This window comes from Crocodylus siamensis, chromosome 6 (assembly GCF_052110815.1).
Source record: "Crocodylus siamensis isolate JL-2025a chromosome 6, ASM5211081v1, whole genome shotgun sequence".
Lineage (NCBI taxonomy): Eukaryota > Metazoa > Chordata > Crocodylia > Crocodylidae > Crocodylus > Crocodylus siamensis.
The window spans coordinates 2,943,055-2,964,769 of NC_143400.1; the positions used below are offsets into that span (position 1 = coordinate 2,943,055).

Genomic DNA, 21,715 nt, shown 5'->3' on the forward strand with positions numbered 1-21,715 from the left:
GGGAGGAGCCAGCCCTTCAGGGAGCCGGCAGCGGGGGCCGCCGGGGGGTGTGAGGGGCTGGAAGAGCCACGCCCCCGTGCTACAGGCGAGTACTGCCATGGACTGGGTCAGGCTGGCAGTCTGTTTTGCCCCGTGGCCCGTGCCCTCCCTGTGCCAACGCGGCTGGCTCTGGGGTGGGTCGGCGGGTAGAAAACACCGCACCCCACCCCAGCACGCGGCAAGTTCAGCCCTGTGATCTCAGCCCCCGAGCCGCTGCCGGTCGCCGCCTGGCATACCCCGGTGTCGCGTGGGACCTCTTGCCTGCAGGCCTGGGTCTCTCGCCTTGGGCCTGGACACCTGCAGTCTGCAGGATGGCGAATGGCAAAGGGAAAGTGGACAGGGATTTATTTTTGACTTGCAATACAAGAATGTCTCCACATGCCACGGGACCACCTGTCCATAGACCCCATGCGCCACAGGGCAGGGACTGAGCCCCTCTGCTTCAGGGCACAGCTCCCTCTGGCCCAGCCCCGGCCCTCCAAGCCCGCCAGGAGCCCGTTGTTGTGTCCCCAAGGTAAGCCTGCCCCAGGGTAAGCAGCACCCAGCAGCGGCCTCGGCTTCCACCCACCTGCCTGCCCATCATCACTTACCGCAGGCCCTCCAGCCCTCACCCTGGAGCGCTGTAGCTCTCCTGCTCCCCGGCTGTTGTAGTGGGGAGGGGGGGGATGATTCTGTCCCAGGACCAAGGGACCCAGATTCAACCAGCCCAGAGGACAAATGTGCAGAGGGGGCTGAAGAGCAGGAGCTGGGAAAGAGTGATGAGGGGTGCCACAGGCAAGATAATTAATTCCCAGAGTTTGGAGCCAAGGAGCACTGCCGTGAGAAGGGCTAGGAGGGGGCCTCCAAGCCATAAGGTGCCCAGCCTAGACCACAGCCTGACAAAGGCCAGACCGTGCCATGCTGGGATATGCAGGCAGGGGAGGGTAGTGAGAGCATTCGGGGGAGCCCCACACCCCACTCTCTGTGCCCAGGACATCCTCAGACACAGGCTGTTTATTCCCCTTATGTACAAGAACTGTCACAGCAGGCGGAGAAGGCAAAACAGCCCCTCCCTGACCCCCAGCCTGGGCAGAATAAATACCCACGCTCTGACCAGGCAGCCCCAGGCTGAAGACACCCCCAAACCCCAACCAGGAAACATGCTGGGGAAGGAGCTGAGACCGAGCAGGGAAACCCTCATTCACCCTGAGGCCTCCCGGCAGCTGTGCTCACGCAGGGCTCCCTGGCTGGACAGACGGAGACTTTAGGAGCAGATGTAGAAGCTATGGTGGAAGACCCCAGGGAGCAAAGGGAGAGGGTCCCCCTTCAGTCCAGTTTCCTGGCTCCCAGCTTCATAGGCCCCCGTGCCGCCTTCTTCTCTGCCCGCTTGGCCTCCAGCTCCTTCTTCCGCTCCTCACGCTTCTTGCGGGCCAGCTCGGCCTTGCTGAGCCCTGGTGGGGGAGGAAGGCAAGAGGCAGGTGGGTTGGGAGGGGGGAGGGCATGGAGTACTCTGAGGACTGCAGTGGCAGCTACTCACCGTGATCAGCATCCAGAGACTCCCAGGCGTCCTCTGTGCTCCAGTCCCCACCAGCGTCCGAGCCCCATGTGTCAGTGCTTTTCTGCAAGGGCAACGCAGGTCTGAGTCCACTCCGTTCCCCTCCCCAGGCAGTGTAGGGTGCAGCGATCCCCCTGCTCTCCACCTGCTGCCCTCCCAGAGCTGGAGAGAATCTGGGCTCCCAGCACCCCTGCCCTTATCCTCCTCACCCACACTCCCACTGGAGCAGGAGACAGCTCAGGCCTCTGGGCTCCTCACCCCAAGCCCCATATTCCTTCCAGTACAGGGGGTGCCCAGAAAGGGTGGGAGAGAGAAGGGAGCTGATCTGGCGGGAAGCCTCCCAGGCCTGGCCCTGCCCAGCTATCCACAGCTGGGGGGGATCCAAGTCCCCCTGTGGGTCTGAGCTACCCCGCAGCAATGCACAGGGAGCCTCAACCCACAGCTCCCACCCCGTTAACCCCCCACCCCCACTACCTCATTACCTGGCCATCAGCTGCCAGCTTCTGGGTTGAGGCAATAGAGAAGAAGGGGTCAGGTGTCTCAGTGGTGGCTGTGCTGCCCCAGTTGTACTCGCTAGCCAGCCGGGTCCCCGCAGGTGGGGCAGAGGGTGTGGGAGTAGACTTTGGGGTGCCAAAATCCCCCTCCACATCCCAGCCATCTTCCCCCAGGGAACTGGGGGCCTGGGGCCCCTTCTTCCGGCTCCAGGCTGCATCCACTTCCCAGCCAGAGCTGGTCCAATCGGGGTCTGGCCTCCTGGACGAGCTGATGGCCTGGAAGGCAGAAGGGAAATGATGCAAGGTCAAGGCCGGCAACATCTGACAGGTCCCTGTTGTGGCTGGACCAGGGTGAGAGAGGCTGGATGACTTCTCTCAGGGCTCTGCAGACTTGGGGGCTAGGGGAACCCCCCTTTACCCTGGCTTGACTCAAACTGTGTGTATGTGGGGGGGGGGGTCCTCTCAGTTGAACTCTCCAACACCCGGATGCACCAGTCAGGCCCTGCTCCCCCCACCCCCACAGGGCAGGCACCTATCTGTCTGCTCCACCCCTTGGGTACAAAACCGGCTCAGGTTCCCCCAGGATGAGCTGGCTGTCTGCCCAGGCAGGGACCAGGTCTGACTGTCCCAGCAGGGAGCTGCTGCCTTACCGGCCTGGCTCCAGAAGTTTTGGGCACTGTGGCCGCCTCCACCCAGCCAGGGGTATTCCAGGCATCAGGGCTGCTCTGGCCTCTGCTTTGCTCTGTCTCCTGCTACGAGGAAGAATGAAGAATGCTGTTGGCATCCACTGCTGTCCCGGGCCTGGTGTCTTACTCCCAGGCGGTGAGTGCCCAGTGCCTCCCCAGCTCCTGCCACTGACAGGAGCCTGCCCCCTCACCTCCAGGCTGCCCCAGTCTTCATCATCCCATCTGTCCACTGAGCTCTCCTCTTCCTCTCCGGCCTCTTCCCAGTGGCTGGGCAAGGCAGGAGACACCACCGGGGCAGGGACACTCTCAGCTTCTGCAGGACAATGGGAGAGAAGTCAACCTAGGCAGGGACTAGGGGAAGGCCCTAGAATTCCTCTATATTTCCATTGTGAAGGCACAACTGGGAGCCAAAGCCCAGCTGCATCCCCTGACCCTTGACTGACCAGGTTTGGGGGGCTCTGGCATGGCACCCCCTGCGGGTGCTTCTGCCTGTTCCACCGGGGTCCCGGCATTGGTCCGGATAAGCTTGGAGGTGAGGGAGGAGACGCCTGTGACGGCCCAGCCGGCCCAGCTCACAGCAGCCCCAATCCCGGGGCTAGTAGAAGCTGCGTGCACGTCCTTCTCTGCAAGAAGGATGAAACCAGCAGAGAAAGGTGATGAGTCTGCCCCGAGCGGCAGGGGTTGGAGACCTGCCCCCACACCCTCTGCCCAGTGCCTGGAACCCTCACCGAGCTCTGCGAGCTGAGACGGGTCCTCGGAAACGGCCTCCAGCTTGATCATGAAGCTGCGAATGGCCTTGAATGTCTGTGTGGGGGCAGGAGGTAGCGGGTTACCATGCACTGCTCTGAGACAGCCAGGTCCTGGCTACAGCCAGGAGCTGCGCAGACCCCCCAGCCCCATCCAGGATCTAGGGCTCAGCCCCTGCCATCATGCTGGACAAGAGAACACTAAGCACACAGGCGGCTCTAGCCTTGCCAGTCCCCACTCCCCTCCCTGAGCTGGAGAGAATCCAGGCATCTGGGCTCCCAGCCCCCTTTCTAGACATCTCAGCAGGCCAATGGTTGGAAACCAGGGGATCAGATGGGAACAAGACACCAAACCCAAGACCAGAGCGACCTGGTCAACAGGCCGCCCTGTCCAGTGAGAAGGGCTGAATGTCTGGCGAGAGCTGGCTGTGAGCCATCATAGACAAGACGGAGAAATCAGGCTGGAAGAAACCTCCCAAGGTTCCCGCTGGTTTGCTCAGCCCCGTCCAAACCATCCCATGCAGATGCAATGTCTAACTTGCTGGAGGAAGTAATCAACCCCATCACAATAAACGAGACATAACACCCGAACCTGCCACACTGTCGTCTAGAGGTATTTGGGGAGGACTAGGAGGTGGCTGGGAGCACTTGTCCCTGAGCTAGGGGCTGTATTGATGCTGGTGCCATATTCAGTGGATCACCCTGGCTAGCGCCAGGTGTGAACAGAGCATGCTGTCTAGTGTTCGTGAGCCACAAACCCCTGAACAGGCTCATCAGCAAGACACGGTCTCTTGATTACAGCTTGATTACAAGTGGTCTCTTGATTACAGCTAACAAGGTCATCAGGAGGAGTACAGTATCACCAATGGTATGAGAGCTCGCTGACTCTCCATAAGACCTGCCATGTCCTGGATCAGAGCCTAGGTCCATCTGGCTCAGTCCCCCAGTGGCAGAGAGTGGAGCCTGGGAGGGAGACTGACTGCATCTGAGCAGTTTTCCCCCGTTCCTCTCCCATGTGCAGCCTCCAGCACTGAGGGTCCAGGAAGATCTGCTGCAGAGGCCATGCCCCTCACTGCCATGCTTCATGGCTATGGATGCCCCTTTCCTCCAAGGACGTGTCCAGTCCTTTGGGGAATTGGGCAGAACTCCCACTTTTCTCCTACGTCTGGGGTCAATGAGCCCCAGGACTTAATTCCAGGCTGGGTAGAAAATAACTTCCTCATGTTGGTTTTAACCTGACAGCCTGCTCATCTCATGACCCTTGTTCTTGTCTGATGAGAGACGGTCAATAATAACCCCCAAGTTACTTTCTCTTCCCCAATGAATGTTTTATAAATGTTTATTTTTCCCTCCCAAGCCTCTCTCTTCTACAGTGACCAGGCCTGGCCTCCAGAGTCTCTCCTCCCAGGGAAGACCCCCCAACTTTGCCCCAGACCACCAGTCAGCATTGCTGTCCTTCTCTGGTTCTTCCACAGCCTTTTGGATGTACTGGGACCAGTGCTGGACAATATTCCAGACGTGGACACACCAGGGATGTAGCAAGGGGCACTGTGATCCTTTCTGCTGCGCTCACAGTTCCCCTCTTCACCGTCCCCACCCTGGTGTTTGCCTTGGTGACGGCGATGGAGCCCTGAGCTGATGTTTATAACCAGCTGCCCATGGTGGCTCCCAGGTCTCTTTCTGGTGACAGAATACTGCAGGCAGCTTTCATGTCATTTGTGCCCAGCTCCAGCACTGGATGCGGAGACACACTGATGATGTTCATCTGCCAATTTAGCTGCCCATTGGCTCGAGTGCAAAATCAGGGTTTGGGTTTTCTCTAAGCCTTCCTCAGCCTGGCCCCTCAATGCTGGAGGCTGCACATGGGAGAGGAACAGGGGGAAACCCTGCTCAGACCCAGTCACTCTCCCTCCCAGCCTCTACTCCTCCAGACACTGAGGGACATGGGAGACTGGGTGAGACAGACCCAGGACATGGTCATTCTTATTCTCAGGGGCACTGGGTGCTGGCTGCAGCCAGGCTGGGGGTGGTGACTGGGCTGTGCCAATGCTCCTCCTGGGATTCAACCCTTGAGGGTCCTGGCTAGAGTCTCTTGCCCCTCTGTTTGGGCTCAGACCAATGCTGCATTCGGGGTCAGGAAGGGATTTCCCCACTAGTCAGTTTGGTATGGACTGGGGGGTGGGGGTTGCCTTCTTCTGTAGTGCGGGCTTGGCCTCCATCACATCTCAAGCATCTATTAACACCCTTTGCATCAGCAGGCTGTGCCCCCCCCGCTTTTCCTGTGGTGGGGGGAATCAGGGGCGATGCCTGGAGTTATGCTGGAGTAACCATGTAGTTGTGCTAAAGCTGGACGACAGGTTTGTCTGGGACGCTTTGGACAGGGCTGACCCTGTCTCAGGCAGGGCTTGGCCTCAATGTCACCCCCCCACAGGTCCCTTCCAGCCCCAATGCTCTAGGATTCTTCTGATCCAAATGTGACTGGTACCATCCACCCCTAGGGCAGCCCAACACCCAGAAGCATTCCCCGCCGGGCAGGCCAGAGCCCCCTCACCTGGTCCCGGACGGTCTTCTCAGGGTCAATGGTCAGGGTGCAAAGGACAGGCAGGATTTTGAAGGCGCAGTCAGACAGCGAGTAGAAGTTGTGTGTAGCGGCGAAGCCCAGGACACCCGCAGCCCGGGAAGGGGCGAACGGGTCCTTGGTGGCTCGGCTGAAGGCAGAGATCAAGATTCTCTGCCTGGTCTGGAAAGAAGGATGGGGGGAGGAGGACGAGGTGGGGTCAGGTGGCAGCTGGGAGCCCTCCTGTGCCAGGCGTTGTATGTACCTGAGGGACTATCATCCCCCGGAGTCTGGCCACATCATTCTGGGGCCCCTGTGCTCCCTGCAGCCAATTCCCAGGGGCTGAAATCCAGCCCTAAAGCCTGCGCTTGACATGCCCATGGGGTCAACCCTGCCCCACGTAGCCCCCCCGGCTTGCACTCAGCAGGGCCAGGCACCGATTGGCTCCTAGAAGTTCTTGGCTTCAGCCAAAAGCTGGAGCTTTCCAGTGTCCCAAGGGAAGACGGATGTGGGCTTCCTTGTTACAACACACACACGCACGTGGGCTGGGCAGCCGGAGCTGTTCCTATCCCCTGGCGCCCCCCCTGGCACTCACGGAGGCGCTGAGGTAGGGCCCGATCTTGCCCAGGCACACAGTGGTGTTGCAGCGGATGGGGCCCTGTTCATCACGGGCCTGCAGGCGGGCAAAGTGTTTCATCAGCTCCACGTTCAGGTTGCTCTCACTCAGCTTCGGTGCCAGCAGCAGCATTGACTGCAGGGAGGATAAACAGGAGGGGCCTGGTCATTGTGGCTGGGGACTGGGGACAGGTCCAGCTAAGGAATGATGCTGGAAGCAGGACAGAGCACCTGGGCAGCAATGCCAGGCCGCCCTAGTTCCCCTTGTGGGGCTGACCGGTACCTACCTTGACCGTCTGCTCACGGATGGCAGGGTTGGTGTCCAGGAAGCCATGCATCACGTGGGGGAAGATCTGGGTGTTGACCACAGGCTCCGTCAAGTACTGGATGAAATTCTCCATCTGCAAGGCCACGCACGGGCATGGGTGAGCTGTTGGAATCCAGGGTGGCTGCCAGGGACAGCCAAGGAGGGACCCCACGGAGCAGCTGGGCTGGCTGGGACCCCAGAGCTCACGTCTAGCCCAGCCCCCTGCTTGAGGCAGGATTAGCCCTGTCCAAACTAGCCTGGACATGTCCTGGCCTGTTCCAAGCACGCACAAGCCTCCCAGAGCCCCTAACCAGGTGACACCAGAGAACAAGGGCTGCAGTGCCCAGCTGCTGCCACAGCTGCTGCCAAGGGAGCTTCTATGCATCTAAGACAGAGGCGTTGCAGAGGAAGGCAACTCACCCCCCCCGGGCTGACTGTTGGGGAGGAATTCCCTCCTAGCCTCCAATGCAGACACTGGGGTGACCGTGAGCAGGGGGCAACACGTGCTAGCCAGAAGCCTCCAGGTTGAACACCCAGCAGAAGTGCTGGCACACAGCCTGGCTGCAGATGACACCGAGCCCCGCTAAAGAAGGGGGAAGAAAACCCTGACACATGTAACAACAGGAAAGGGGCAGGTTCCTTCCCGGCCCCTTATGGCAGCAGCAAATCCCAGATGCCTGGGAAACACCAGACCCCTCCACTCTGCTACACAAGAGCTGCCCTGGACTGGGTCAGAGCATAGTCCATCTGGCCCAGTCTCACATGTCCTCCAGCAGCCAAGAACGGAGGCTGGAAGGGAGAATGACAGTCTGAGCAGGGGTTTTCCCCCTGTTCCTCTCCCATTTGCGATCTCCAGCGTTTACAGTACAAGACTTTCCGATGCAGAGGGTGTGCCCCTCACTGTCATGCTCCGTAGCCACCGATGCCCCTTTCACCAAGGGAGGGACACGTTCTTGGAGGAATCTGGCTGAATTCCCAGCTTACCTCACTCCGGGTGAGATGAAAAAACTTCCTTGTGTTCATTTTACACTGATAGCCTACTGCTAATGGATGGCAGAGAAAAACTGAAATTCTCTGGGGCTCTAAAACCAATTGTTGAACAGGAGGAAAAAGGCCTGGGGGTTGTAGCTGGACAGCCGCACGAGGCACACCACAACCTGAGTCAGGTCACGGTGACCACTGTGTCAGCAAAATGGAACACCACGTATAAAAAGATTCTGGTTACAGCTATGGGTATGTAGACTAATCACCAGGGATCCGAGTTTTTTGTTTCCATTGGAAAAATGGAGAAAGCCATGGATTTTACATTTCACTGGAGAAAAATGTGGATTTCTCATCTTCTGGAGAAACCTTCAGATTTTGCAGTTTTGCACAAGCTCTCTGCAGGCTGGCAGAAGCACAAGAAAGTGGTCAAGCAAGGGGACCATGTGTACGTATATGCCAGGGCACGGGCGACTGGGGCCTCCCGAGTCTGGGGGGCACCAGACTGCCAATGGGAGGGAAGTGGGAGGGGGTCCCCCAGCAGCAAAACCAGAAGTGTACTTCCAGTGGCACTTCCGGTTTCGCAGTTGGTGCTTGCAGGGGGTGCATGGCCAATCTCAGAGGGTGCAAATGTATGCACATGCACCCCCTACTCATCGCCAATGTGCCAGCGTGGGTAAAATATGGCCCACCGAGCACGTTCATCTGGCCCACAGCACCCCACAATGAACTGTATCCTGCATCCTTCCGCTCATGAGGGTGGGAGCGAGGTGCCCACATGTACACACAGCCCCAAATACATCCTACTATACCTTGCTCCCACCCCTGTGGGCAAAAGGGCGCAGCCTGGGCAGCATGCAGTTTCCATGCAGGGCTTCTGCTGCCGCAGCCCCGAAGTACCTGCTCCACTTCCCCATCTCCTGCTGGCTCCAGGCAGCAGGTCGGGAAGCGGCAGGACCTGAGCTGCAGCTGTGCAGGACCATGGAGCATGGGGGTGGTGGCAGCGTGGAACCTGCACCCAGGGGGCCAGCAGTAGCACGGAGCTTGGGTGAGCAGCTTATATATAAAAGAAAGAGCTAAGTTGTTCACAATACCGAGTTGAAATACCGCATCACCCAGATTTAAACGTTAAATTGTGGGCAACAGAGTGACCAGGGTTTTTCCCCCTGTTCCTCTCTCACTTGCAGCCTCCAGCACTGAAGGACTGGAACATTATTAAACTTGGGCCAACAGATTCGGCATTCCCAAGTCGCCTGAACTTAAAGAGCTCAGACTGAGACATTTATTCCTTCCCAAGGCAGACACAGCAGGAAAAGATGTAACCCTCAAATTCAAGAACTTTGTGCTGTAGAAAGGCATCCCTTTGGTGTGGGCGCCAGAAGCTTTTAAGGGCCCAGACGCCTACTCGCAACCGTGTGTGCAGCAGACAAACTGGGTGGTGTCAGGGAAAAGCCAAACAGGAAGGTGAAGAAGACAGCAGCGCTGCAAGGGCTGTTTCTGGTGTATAGGGAGCTTACAAGAACGTTGGAGGATGCTTTAAATGCAGATCAGAAGCCGGAGGATGAGAAGAAGGAGCTGCAGGGAAAAGCAGAGACCTTGCAGACTCAGGTCAATGAGGTACAAGGTGTTGCATTGAAGAGTGCCGTGGAAATCACCGGGTTAGAAAACGAGCTTAGTCACAAGCGAATGAGCAGGGATCAGCTCCGTGAGGAGGTCAGTGGCTGGAGACAGAAGGCACAGGACACCCAGGGAGCTCTCCAGGCTGTATTAAGAGTCCTGGGAGACCTCCAGCCTGGATCACGCCATGTGCCGCCAGCAGATTTGGGAGCTGGAGTTAAAACTAGGCATTTCTAAGGGCACTGCAATAAGGATTGGGGCAATGATGGTGATTAGGCAAAGACTGGCATGTCTAAATAAAGAAACCACCATCCAATGGTTGGCACAGGCTCAAAGGCTGCCTGAGGGACAGAGTAGGTACCTCACAGGGGACCTGGCTCACATGATTAGAGAGTGTGTGGTGCCAGATGACTTTATAGCTCTGCCTGGGGATGTGCAGCTAGGTTGGTGTATGGACCCTAGAGATGTGAGGAAGGCAGTGCTTCAAGTCTTCTTTCCCGAGGTGCACCCCGTGGTTCTGTTTCACAAAGAAAAGCAGAATCCAGGAGAGCATCCAGACACTTACACTGCCTGGAAAAAATGCTATACCAATTAACAGAAGTACCTTTAGGAAACCCTCTGGACTGAGACAGACCTGAGTTTAAGGACCCCCTTGTGACAAGACTAGCTCCATTCCTCAGAGTTTTTGCAGGATGACCACAGGCCAGGCTATGAGGGAACTGGAAAGAATCCTAAGCGAAGGTTTGAGTGTCAGAGGCAGGCATTCCCCAGCTGAAGGGCGGAGAAGGTAAAATGGCAGCTGGCATTGATGTGGGGCCCCAGCAGAGGCCAAAAGGCCGGGCCCCGCTGTTGTGGGAAAGAAGAAAGTCCAACTCATGGACAGCCGAGCTTCGGCGGAGACTAACCAAGTACGAAGAGGAGGAGGATATTGATGGGTTACCAGACACAGAGTTACTGCGGAGACTAGCTCTTCATGAAAGTCAGGCAGAAAATCCCAGCACCCCCCACCTACAAGAAAAGCAGGGAGCCTGGGCCAGTAAAAGTGCTAAGTGCCACAGTCGCTCTTTTTGGCACCCTTGATTCATGATGAATAAGAGTGACTGACCATCAGCGTCTGATTTCCCAGCAACAACCAGGCAACGAATGCTGGTAGACACAGGTGCCATGTGCTCTATTTTCCAACTCCCACCCACTAAACACAAAATCTTACCAACAGAACAAACTTCCTGCACCTTAAATGCCAGAGGCTGCAAGTGAGAGAGAAACAGAGGGAAAAACCCTGCTTCGGCCCAGTTCACTCTCCCTTTCAGCCTCCACCCACTGCCACACACAGGAGACTGGACAAGACGGACCTGGGGTCTGACCCAGTCAACGGCCATTCTTCGGTGCTTGCGTACTATCTGGAAAAGCTCACAAAGGCACGTATCCAAGCCAAGGTTAGCAAAATGAACCTCAGCACCAGGAAAGAAAAAAGCCAGTGCAAAGAGCCAAGCCAGCTTACCTCCGGCCCCATGCAGCCTACTTACAGAGGGAGACAAACATGAATACCTATTGCCTGAAACAAAGCCAGAGAAGCATCCTCCACTTAGAGGGAATTTGACCCTCACCAACGCAGAGAAAGGACCCTAGGTTGTTCCATTTGTAGACGAATCCAGCTGTTATAAAAATGAGTTTCCCCATACAGGATATGCCACAGTTAATATTAACACCTCTTATGTCACATTTAGATTATAGGCTGTGTATGGGATGGTTTGGATAGGGCTGATCCTGCCTCAGGCAGGGGGCTGGACTAGATATGACCTCTGGAGGTCCCTTCTAGCCCTGCTTCCCTATGACTGCGACACAGAGGAAGTGAGAAAAGGGAAGTGTACCCTGCATTCAATGCAGACAGCTTCAAAGAAGAAAGCTTTAGAGCATTCAGGAATACTCCAATAAATGAACAGACGGCAATATTTTCTAACTCAGACTGGGTAATGAGAGCGGTTTTGGACCAGCCCCAGTAGGACAAGAAAGAGGTATGAAGTCAGCTGATGAAAAAACGGTGGATACCGGAAAAGACATTGAAAAGGATGGAAGATTTGGCAAGATCCATGAGAACTGGCCTTAGCCAAGACACAGCACGCAGAAGGCCCAGGGTGACAGGGAGAGCAGTACCTGGAGGGGTAAGGGTGCAGATGATAGCTTTGTTGCACAAACACAGACATTTGGGGGAAGACAAAGCCCCAGACAGGCTGCAGGCAACTCAATGGGGGAGGAAGTGAAAGACTATATGGACCACTATCTACCATATACAGTGAAGAACCCCGATACCAAAGCAGCTCCAACTCCTGGGATATAGAGAATTGGTGGTCCATGAGGGAAGCTACAGACTACACAGAACCCATGTCTCAGACAGCAAAGGGAAATAAGTACCATCTGGAAGTAGTGCATCGCTTCAAAAAATGAATCAAAGCCCTAACAACTTGTAACAGCATAGCTGCCATCATGGCACAGATATTAGTGGCCAGGTGTATGGGGGGGGATGTCCCCTGGAAACCAATGCAGACCGAGGCCCCCACTTCATCAGAGAAATCACACAGCCGGTCTGTCAGGCTTCTGGGACAAAACGGATCATGCAGTGCAGGGCAAGTGGGAAGGACAAACAGGACAATAAAAACTGCCTTGTGAACGGAGATCTACCAACGAGGGAAAGACCGGATCTAAAAATGACCCTTCGTTTTAGTGGTGCTGAGAGAAAGCATAGCCGTGCATGGAATTACCCTGCATAAAGCCATGATAGCGGAAAAGATGCATCTCCCAGAGCAATAGTGGCTAGAAGGGGAGCCCCTAGATAGCCTCCAAACTTGTCCTTCCAAAACTGGCTCCAATCAGTGCACACTATGCAGGGACAAGTGGCTATAGCACTGAAGGCACACATCCAGAAAACAGCCCAGCAGTCAGTCCCCAAGACTGGGAAACTGGAGACCAGGTGATGGGGTTTTTTGTTTTGTTTTGGGGGGGCACTAAAGAAAAGAGGTCCCCTGTGCATGGGGACTATTAGAACTGAAAACATGTCAGGATCTGAAAGAGAACCCAAGATGGTTTCACTCTTCCCAGCTACAAGTCTGGAAAGGACAGGAGGACAGGAATGAGGGGTGAAAGCCCCATTGCCAACTACATTTCAGGTGCTGTGCAACAGACCTGGAAGACCGGCCCAAGCAGCAATTCAGCAGATACTTGTGATGAAAGCCGCAGTTCCGATGGTTTGTAGGATGTGGACACAGCAGAAAGAATCACAAAAAATGAGAGTTGGAAGGGACCTCAGGAGGTCACATCTAGTCCAAATCCCTGCTCAAAGCAGGACCAGCGCCAACTACATCATCCCAGCCAAGGCCTTGTCTACATGGGTGGAGATTCCCCAGCTGCTCCGGGTAACCTGAGGAACAGAGTGGTCAAACCAAAGAAAGTACTGCACAAACCTAGTGGGATAAACCAACACACTGGGACTTCAACCAAGGACGCATTTACATTACTGCACACCCCTGATCACTGTATTATTGAGTCCCATCATTATCTTTGCTGTACTGTAGCTACCTTGGTCTGTGAAATAATGGAAATGACACATGAATGAGCAACATGTTTTGCTGTTGTGGAGAAATTAGAGAAACAGTAACACAGCTTTACAAAGATCCATTTTCCTTTTCCTCATCTTTTCTTTGTCTGTTACCATGCACAGCTGCATTGGATGCAATACGCCATGTTAAAATCCCAGTCAGTGCTACAGCAGAAGCTGGGGCAAGACTGGGTGAGGACAGTGAGAACTCTATCAAGAATTCCTACGTGCTCCATGAGTGGCTACGACCCACCAGGTGTCGAGTCAGATAGGTCTCAACCCTCTACCACACCCAAGCCTAGAAATGAAGGTGATGGCTTCTCTAGGAGGGCCAGCAAGGAGGGGGTGGCTGATAGACGGCATGGCAAAAACTGAGTTTTGGGCTCTGTAGCTTGTTCTACAACACAAGGGGAAAATGCTAGGTATCCCCTGTAAGTGACCCAAGTATTCTCTGAGTATCCCCTATACGTAACCCAAGTATCCTTTGCATGACCTAAGTATCACCTGAGTATCTCTTATAGGTGACCTGACTATCCCCTGTATGACCCAAGTATCACCTGTAGGTGACCAGAATATTCCCTGTATGACCCGAGTAGCCCCTATAGATGACCTGAGTAAACAAGGGACTACAAAAGCATGGAACTGCCTGAGAAAGCACATTGTAAGCATCAGCACATATAACATCAAGGGTGACAAGAACCAAGAAAAACAGGAAAAACCTCTAGAACAGCAGAAAAATATCTGGAGAGAGGCACAAGCAAAAGACCGAGGCAACTGAGAGAAAGGAGGGGAGTGGACCACCCATAAAAGAGAGAGCAAAAAGGAGAACTGTGGACCCCCCACCCCCATGCCTGCCAAAGATGGCAGACCAAAGACTCCTGGATGCCCAGCCAGCTGCAGGGAGATGCTCTGCCCTTAGGATGGCACAAGACTTAGGACCAGTTTCTATTGTTTCTTTGTTTTAAGCTGAACTGTAACTACCTGGGCTCAGAGTGTTTCTGTTCTCTGGCCTGGTCCAAGCCCACTTCCCTGACTTCAGGATTGCCCAGATTTAAAGGTTAAATCTAGGTAATGTCACTGCTCTCTGCCCCTGACTCCATGTTCCTCCCAGAGCTGGGGAGAACCCAGGTGTCCGGGCTCCCAGCTCCAACCCACCCAGGTTTATGCACTGGAGCTCCTGGCATCCGCCACCACCAACCTGTTGCAGAAGCCGGATCCTCATGGCACGGTCAGGGGATGAGAACATCTTGACGATGATGGGGATGATCTTCTGCTGGTACTCCTCAGCTCCCAGGAGTTTCCCCACCTGTGGCCCAAGCGACAGGAGAGCAGTGGGGCAGGGGAGAGACTAGGGAGACCCGGTGGCCTGCGCCAAGCCAGGACTCCTCGGTTCCATGCCCAGCTCAGGGATAGAGCAGGGTAAGCTAGGAGCCCGAGCACCTGGGTTCCCTCCTGGCTCTAGGAGGAGAGTGGGGGCTGGGGGGGTGAAAGCAGGAAGGGCTGGGAGGCTGGACACCTGGGTTCTCTCCAGCTCTGGGAGGGGAGTGGAGGCTGGGAATTGACAGCAAGGGGAACTGGGAGCCCGGACACCTGGGTTCCCTCCTTGAAGCCTGCAGCCTGCCCTCCATACTGCTCCCCCTGCTCTTGGGCATCGCAGGGGCACCCACATCCCAGAGCCTGCAGCATTCACCCAGCTGGCCTGGGGGAGGCAAGACCCCCAGCCCCTGTCCCCCTCAAGACCACGTGCTGGCAGTCATATAGGTATTAGTGTCCAGGTTCCTCTACAGCCTTGGTTTCTTTGGCACAGAGGATGTCAGGGCCCTGCACCCTGGGCAGGGGCTCACCTTGAAGAGTGGGGTGAGCACAACAGCACCAGCACTCCCAAACTCCACAGCCGTCAGCAGCTGGGGCAGGATCTTGTGACGGCAGAAATCTGCCGGGAAGGTATCGAGGTGGTCGCTCAAGTCCTGAAAGAACATCTGACGCTCCGTGGGCTCTTTGATCTGTCGATGGGGAGGAAGAACGGGATCAGGGCGCTGTACAGATCCCTCAGGCTGAGACCAGGGGGGCACCAGGTGCTGTACAAAACCACCAGGCTGAGCTGGGCCACACCAGGCATTGAACAGACTCCCAGGCCAAGCCTGGGGCCATGGCTGGTGCTGTACAGACCCCTTGGGTCAGATTAGAGACAGCCCTGTATTGAGGAGAAAGCCCCCAGCCCTGCCCTAGCTGGTGCCCCCAGCCCAGGTCCAAATTGGGGTCCCCAACCCATGGCACCATTCTGAAAAGCCTTCAGCAGCTCTGCCCCCAAGCACTCACCTGGATCTCCTCCAGGAAAAGGTTGGTCTCCACAAAGCTGTTGCTCATGAAGCCACTGGGGCTGCGGCAGTTCTGTAGAAACCGGGCAGGGTTGGGCCGCACCTTAGGGTTAGCGCCCACCAGCTCACAGTAATGCGGCACCAGGGACTTTGGGATCTGGAAGGAGGGGAGCAGAGGGTGGCACTCAGAGTGGGGAGGAAGGGGCCCCTCATGGAGACTTCACTACAGGGAAGCACTGGCACCCCCAGCTTTAACACGGCCCCCACTCTCCCCTCCCACTGCTCCCCAAGCTGGAGAGAACCCAGGTGTCCGGGCTCCCTGCCCACCCTACTCTAACCCCCCAGCCCCCATTTCCCCCCCAGAGCTGAAAACAACCCAGGTGTTTGGGCTCCCAGCCCCCCTGCTCTCATCCCCCATGCTCCAGGCTGGAGGCTCTGGCTCCACAGCACCTCATTACCTTGCCCAGTGAGCGCAGGCAGCTTGGGCGAGACAGGGGCCCATTGAACACCTCCCAGATGAGGCAGCCAAGACGCCACATGTCAGCTGACCTGCAGGAGGCAAAGGCCCACATCACCACTTACCCATATAGCTCACACCACACCAGGCCCTGTAGAGACCCCCCAGGCTGGGATCAGGAGAAGCCAGGCGGGCACAGGGAGGTGCTAGAAGATGTATAGAACCTGCAGGCTGGGATTGAGGGCACCAGGTGCTGTCCAGACCCTCCAGGCAAGGCTATGTGCAACATATTTATTGGCGATCTGGATGTGGGTGTGGAATGCACACTGTCCAAATTCACTGGCAACTCCAAGTTGTGGGGCAAGGTGGGCACGCTGGAGGGGAGGGACAGAATCCAGCTAGATCTGGACAGGTTACAGAAGTGGACAGATGAGAATAGGATAGAATTCAATGCAGACAAGTGCAAGGTGCTGCATCTAGGGAGAAGGAACCAGCAACACACCTATAGGCTGGGAAACACCCTTCTTGTCAACACGGTGGCGGAAGGGGATCTTGGAGTTATTGTTGACTCCAGGATGAACTTAAGCCGCCAATGCGAGGAAGCGGCCAGGAACGCCAACCGCACCTTGTCGTGCATCCACAGATGCATCTCAAGCAAGTCCAAGGAGGTGATCCTCCCCCTCTATGCGGCACTGGTCAGGCCGCAGCTGGAGTACTGTGTCCAGTTCTGGGCGCCGCACTTCAGGAGGGATGTGGCTAGCACTGAGAGGGTCCAGAGGAGGGCCACTTGCATGGTCAAGGGGCAGCAGGGCAGGCCCTACAAGGAGAGGCTAAAGGGCCTGAACCTGTTCATTTTCCACAAGAGAAGGCTGAGAGGAAATCTGGTGGCCATTTACAAACTGACCAGGGGTAATCAGTGAGAACTGGAGGAGGCTCTGTTCCCCCAGGCACCATGGGGTTACTAGGAATAACGGCCACAAATTGTTAGAGAGAAGGTTCAGGCTGGACATCAGGAGACGTTACTTTAGTTAGGGCTGCCAGGCTCTGGAATGGGCTCCCAAGTGAGGTGGTCCTCACTTCTACCTTGGGGGTCTTCAAGAGAAGGCTGGACAGATATTTGGCTGGGGTGATATGACCACGGCACCCATTCCTGCCCAGGGCAGGGGGTCAGACCGATTGATCTGTTTAGGTCCCTTCCGACCCTAAGCATTACGAAACTATGACTGGGGCCCTGATGTGCGAACGCTGCCAGGCCCCAGCCCCACTCACCACTTCTCCCCAGTGCCCTTAGTGCTGTCGGCACTCTCGGGGGGGTCATAGCGCTCCAGGTCAGGGCTAGTCCGGTGGGGAGGGGGCCCCTCGCCCTGGGCTGAGTGCATGTAGTCCAGGCCCCCCAGCTTCCACTCGCCCGCACGGTCCACGAAGACAGCCCCCATGCACACATTGCCATGGATCAGGCTGCAGTCATTCACCAGGAAGCTCAGCGCCTTCTGCCAGGAGGGAGATAGTGGTGGGTCAGCCAGGAGCTCCCACAGGCCCCAGGAGAGATGGAGAGTGTGGGGGGAAGCCCCAGATGCCTGAGTTCTCTCTCTCCGCTCCAGGAGGGGAGTGGGGCCAGCACACAGTGAGAGAGGGAATGATGGGAAAGTCAGGACACCTGGGTCCTTTTTCCAGCTCTGGGAATGGAAGGGGCTGGAACCAGGACTCCTGGGTTCTCTCCCCACTCAGGGAGGGGAGTGTGGGGTCCAGCAAAAAGGTAGGGAGGGAATAAGGGGGACGGGGGGGAAGGCTGGACACCTGGGTTCTGTCCTTAATTCTGGGAAAGGAGTGGGGTTCAGTGTGTGAGAGCAGAGGGGCTGGGAGCCCAGACGCCGAGGTTCTCTTACCACAATCTGATGCAGCCCCCAGGAGATCTCCAGCTCACTGATGCCTCCAGCCTCTGCTCTGGCTTGAAGGTATATGTTCAGGGGTGTCACAGGCTCCGTCACCACGTGCAGGCATTTCTCTGTCTGCCCACAGGGCCCCACAGGACGTGAGACAGGCAGGCGGCTCTGTAGACGCATCCCCCACCCTCACCGGGCTCAGTACACCCTGCCCAGCCTGCAGGGATGGAGACTAGGGCTTCCCGTGTGCTACGGGCCACAGAGACCCCTGCCAAGACTGGGTCCCTGGAATACCCCACCCTGAGATCAGGGCCCCTACACAGCTCCAGGAGGGGCACAGACCCCTGCAGACTGTTCCAAACCCCCACCACGGCGGAGAGCCCAGACATGCCATGATCTGAGCTCACGGACCCCAAGGGAGCCCAGCCCCGGTCCTGGCCCCAGCCCCAGATCCGATACCTCCAAGCCGTCGATGTAGGACAGGATGTTGGGATGCCGGAGGGTCCTGAGCCGCTTGAAGGCCGACTTGGCCGCTTGCGTCTGCTCATCTGCGTTGGGTTTCACCTCATAGACAAACACTGACACTGGGTCCCCTGTGGCCTGCAGAAGACACAAGCCCAGCGTGGCGTGTCTTGCTCAGCTCCTCCAAGATTTGTGGGGAGTGACGTAAAATGGGGAAACCAAGGCACAGGCCTAGCCAGGGAGTAGGGGGCTGATCCCCTGGCTCTCCAGGCCCGGCTAGGACCCATCTTACCTCCCCCGGGGGCCAGGAGAAGTGGGGTGGTCACTGTGTAATGGGGGCTGCTGTTGCTGTTCCTCCCCAGAAGTGCTCACAGCTGCAAGGTGCCACTTTGCAGTCCATTTACCACCCCCAAGGCAGGCTCAGGGGGGCTGGAACACCCCTCTAGTGGTCCCAAGAAGCCCCCCACCTAATTGATGGGGTCCAGAAAGCCATCCCTAAAGGGGTAGGGGTGTGTACAAGCTGCCCTGCGGCCTGGTCCAGCAGGGCCCCTGTTCTACCCCGGGGCAGAGAAGAGGTCCTGGACTCCTCCTCACCTATCTGGGGACGGGGGGGTCCGGAAGCTTCTGGGGGCTACTGCACCTCAAGGGTGGAGCTGGGCGACTCCCGTGCCACATGCACAGGATCCCCTTGCCAGCCCTGAATTACCCCAACCCCAAATCCACATGCCCCCATTGCCCCAGAGAGCCTGGCAGTCACGCAGGTGGGGGGCAGTGTACATGGGGGGGTAGAAGCCCCTGTTGATTGGAACAAAGGGGGAGGGGCTTCGGCTTCAGGATAGGGGCAGGGACCCCTTGGGCTCTCAGCCGGGCCTGCAGATCCCCACAGCTGGGGGGTACCCCCTGCCCTGGAGGGGTTGCAATGTGGGGGGGGGCCTTGCAAACCTGTCCCCCTTATGGGGAGAGTGTTTGCAAAGCCCCCCCACCTCATGTTCCCATGGGCCCTTGCCCACCTGTTCCCCTGGGCATGAAAGAGAGGGGGGTGTTTGCAACCCCCCGGGGTCCCAGCCCTTGCCTAGCTGTTCCCCTTAGGGAGGGGGGCGTTTGCAAAGCCCCTGCTCCCAGGTCCCATGGGCCCTTGCCAACCTGCCCCCGCCCCCAGGGCGTGCAATAGAGGGGTGGGGAGTTTGCAAAGCTGCCCCCGGTTGCCATGGGCCTTTGCCAACCTGCCCCCTCCCCCGGGACACGCAATAGAGGGGGGAGGGGTTTGCAAGGTCCCCCTAGTGCCAGGGGCCCTTGCCAACCGCCCCCCCAGGCCATGCAATGGGCGGGGGGGGGCCGGGCCACGTCACGCCGGGGGCCCTCACCTTGCGGCGGCCCCGGTGCAGCTGCCAGGCCCCCGCCGGCCGCCCGCGGTCGCCCTCGGCGCCGAAGTCGTAGGGGAAATCGCGCACCGGGTCCCGCGCGAAGAACCACATCGTCCGTCCCCGGCCCGGGCCCGGCGCGGCGCGGCGCGCGTCCCGGGGCCGCCAGGGGGCGCCCGCGGCGGGGGCGGGGCGGGGCGGGAGGGAAGCCCGGCGTCCAGCTCGCCGCTTCCCGGCGGCTCAGCTGAGGCGAGGGGAGGACCCAGGCGTCCGGGCTCCCGCCCCCGCCACTCCCTGATTCCGTGTCTCTTTGCCCTCCTGTTGCTCTGGGCCTTTGTTCCCAGCTGCCTGGTAGGTGCGGGCCCAGTGCACTATCGTTTGACCCCCCAAATTCCCCAGTATTCTTCAGGAAAAATTAGGACTTCTGCCAGAAGGGCCAGAGCCCTCGAGATCCTGCCAAGCCCAGCCAGGGACTCCCAGGACTCCAGGAGCTGGCGTCCAAAGCAGGCCCAGGACCCCCTTCTACTGACGGGCACCTGTTTTAAGGGCAAAGAACAACCTGAGAGATGATGCTGCAGCTCTCCAAACACTTTGCGCTCTGCTTGAAATCCTAGAGACGCGGGGCTGGAAGGGACTGTGCGGAGGTGACGTGGAGTCCAGCCCCTGGCCAGACGGTTCAAACCATCCCGGCGCGAACCTGTTGTCTGAGCCGTTCAGAAAACGACATGGCGAACCCTGATGCGACATGAGACGATGCCCAAACCTGCCGCAGGGGGACCATGGCGGCCCACATCCTGCTGCTGCCGGGTCTGTTAAATACACTGGAGAGAGGCCGTGCCCTGCCCAAGTCTGCACTGATCTGACCGGGGCAAATTCCTGCCTGACCCCAAGTGCAGCGATCAGGCAAGACCCTTTAGCCAGGAGCCTCTTTCCTTCCCTCTTCCAGCCCCTCCTTCCCCACCCTATGCCCCTCTTGCCTTCCTCCCTGTCCAGAAAGGCTAAAAAAAGCCAGGACTTCACTTTGGAAAGGGGAAGACTGAGGGGGGATAGGATAGAAGTCTCCAAAGTCAAGACGTGTGGACCAAGCGAACAAGGAGCTGTTGTTCACCAAGTCCCAAATACTAGAACAAGGGGGCACCCCCTGAAATGAGTAGGTGACAGGTTTAAAACCAACAAGAGCAAGTGCACTGCTACACAGCAGGCACATCTACACATGATGTTTTAATGCACATTAGCCTAATGTGCATGAAAGGTGCGCATCTACACACACGCGCCCTTAATACACGTTAAAAATCATGGATTTAGGCTATTCGCACCTAAATTAGATGCTTGCGAATGCAGCTGTCAAATTTAGGCACAAATAGTTCAAGCACATTAATGCACGTGTAGATCCATTAAAGCTCATTAACGCTTTGTATGTTGACTGACTTGGGACTAATAGCATTAATGCTCTTTAACGCCTGCATGTGTAGATGCCTGCCTAAACCCACTAAATGTGTATTAAGTTAATGCGCGTGAAATTTACGCACACTTAAATGCATGTGTAGACATGCCCAATGTGTAGTTCACTCGTGGAATTCACGGCTGTGATAGAGACAGACCACTCGAGAGCAGTGCTTCCCAAGCTTTTCCTCAGCGTGACCCCATTTACAACCCCATTTTCTCAGCATGTCAGCCCACAGCCCTGTTTATCACAACCCCATCTACTGATGTTGTGACCCTATTTGGGGTTGCGACCCGCCATTTGGGAACCGCTGCTCTAGACATACCTGTTTCCTCGCTCTCCCTCTCTCGCATCTACTTCTGCCCCTGTTGGACACAGGCCTGTTTGACATATAAGTGGGGCCATGGGCCCACAGAGCAACAGTTAGCCCCTCTGTTAATAGCCAAGGTGTCCGATGATTTCTTGGGACAACAAAAGAACCAACTGGGGACAGTGCTATTTTTCTGCTTTATGTGTTGGTGTTTTTAAGCCTTCCCAGAGGTGCTGGCTACAGCCAAGGCTGGGGACTTCAGCTGGGACATGCCGATTCTCCTGCTGGGAGGAAAGCTGGAGGTCCCTGCCT

At 57.0% G+C, this 21,715-nt stretch overlaps 1 protein-coding gene and 1 pseudogene across 2 annotated transcripts; one reads left to right on the forward strand and one right to left on the reverse strand.

The window, feature by feature from the left end:
* Positions 1 to 369: 369 nt before the first annotated feature.
* On the reverse strand, positions 370 to 19,851 carry SCYL1 (SCY1 like pseudokinase 1). Of its 2 annotated transcripts, none has more exons than XM_090050865.1 (18): positions 19,653 to 19,851; positions 18,286 to 18,426; positions 17,830 to 17,952; positions 17,213 to 17,433; positions 15,945 to 16,035; positions 15,488 to 15,643; positions 15,013 to 15,171; positions 14,367 to 14,474; positions 6,959 to 7,072; positions 6,652 to 6,807; positions 6,051 to 6,239; positions 3,482 to 3,557; positions 3,197 to 3,376; positions 2,945 to 3,066; positions 2,718 to 2,816; positions 2,056 to 2,343; positions 1,556 to 1,637; positions 370 to 1,469 (listed from the first exon to the last, which is right to left on the reverse strand). In XM_090050865.1, exons 1-18 carry the CDS (start codon positions 19,761 to 19,763, stop codon positions 1,345 to 1,347), a joined length of 2,541 nt encoding a protein of 846 aa, XP_089906991.1. In that variant the 5' UTR covers positions 19,764 to 19,851; the 3' UTR covers positions 370 to 1,344. The 2 variants fall into 2 exon arrangements, with proteins under 2 accessions (XP_089906991.1, XP_089906989.1); XM_090050863.1 differs by having other exon boundaries at positions 2,718 to 2,819; positions 19,653 to 19,850.
* LOC149860479 (uncharacterized) lies at positions 8,600 to 14,351 on the forward strand (annotated as a pseudogene).
* Positions 19,852 to 21,715: the final 1,864 nt, after the last annotated feature.

Coding starts and splice junctions, on each gene's coding strand:
- SCYL1 (XM_090050863.1), bottom strand. CDS start 19,763: ATGTGGTTCTTCGCGCGGGACCCGGTGCGCGATTTCCCCTACGACTTC. Junction 18,427..19,652: donor TGCACCGGGGCCGCCGCAAG/GTGAGGGCCCCC, acceptor TGTCTTCTGCAG/GCCACAGGGGACCCAGTGTC. Junction 6,240..6,651: donor GGCCCTACCTCAGCGCCTCC/GTGAGTGCCAGG, acceptor CCTTCTTTCCAG/ACCAGGCAGAGAATCTTGAT.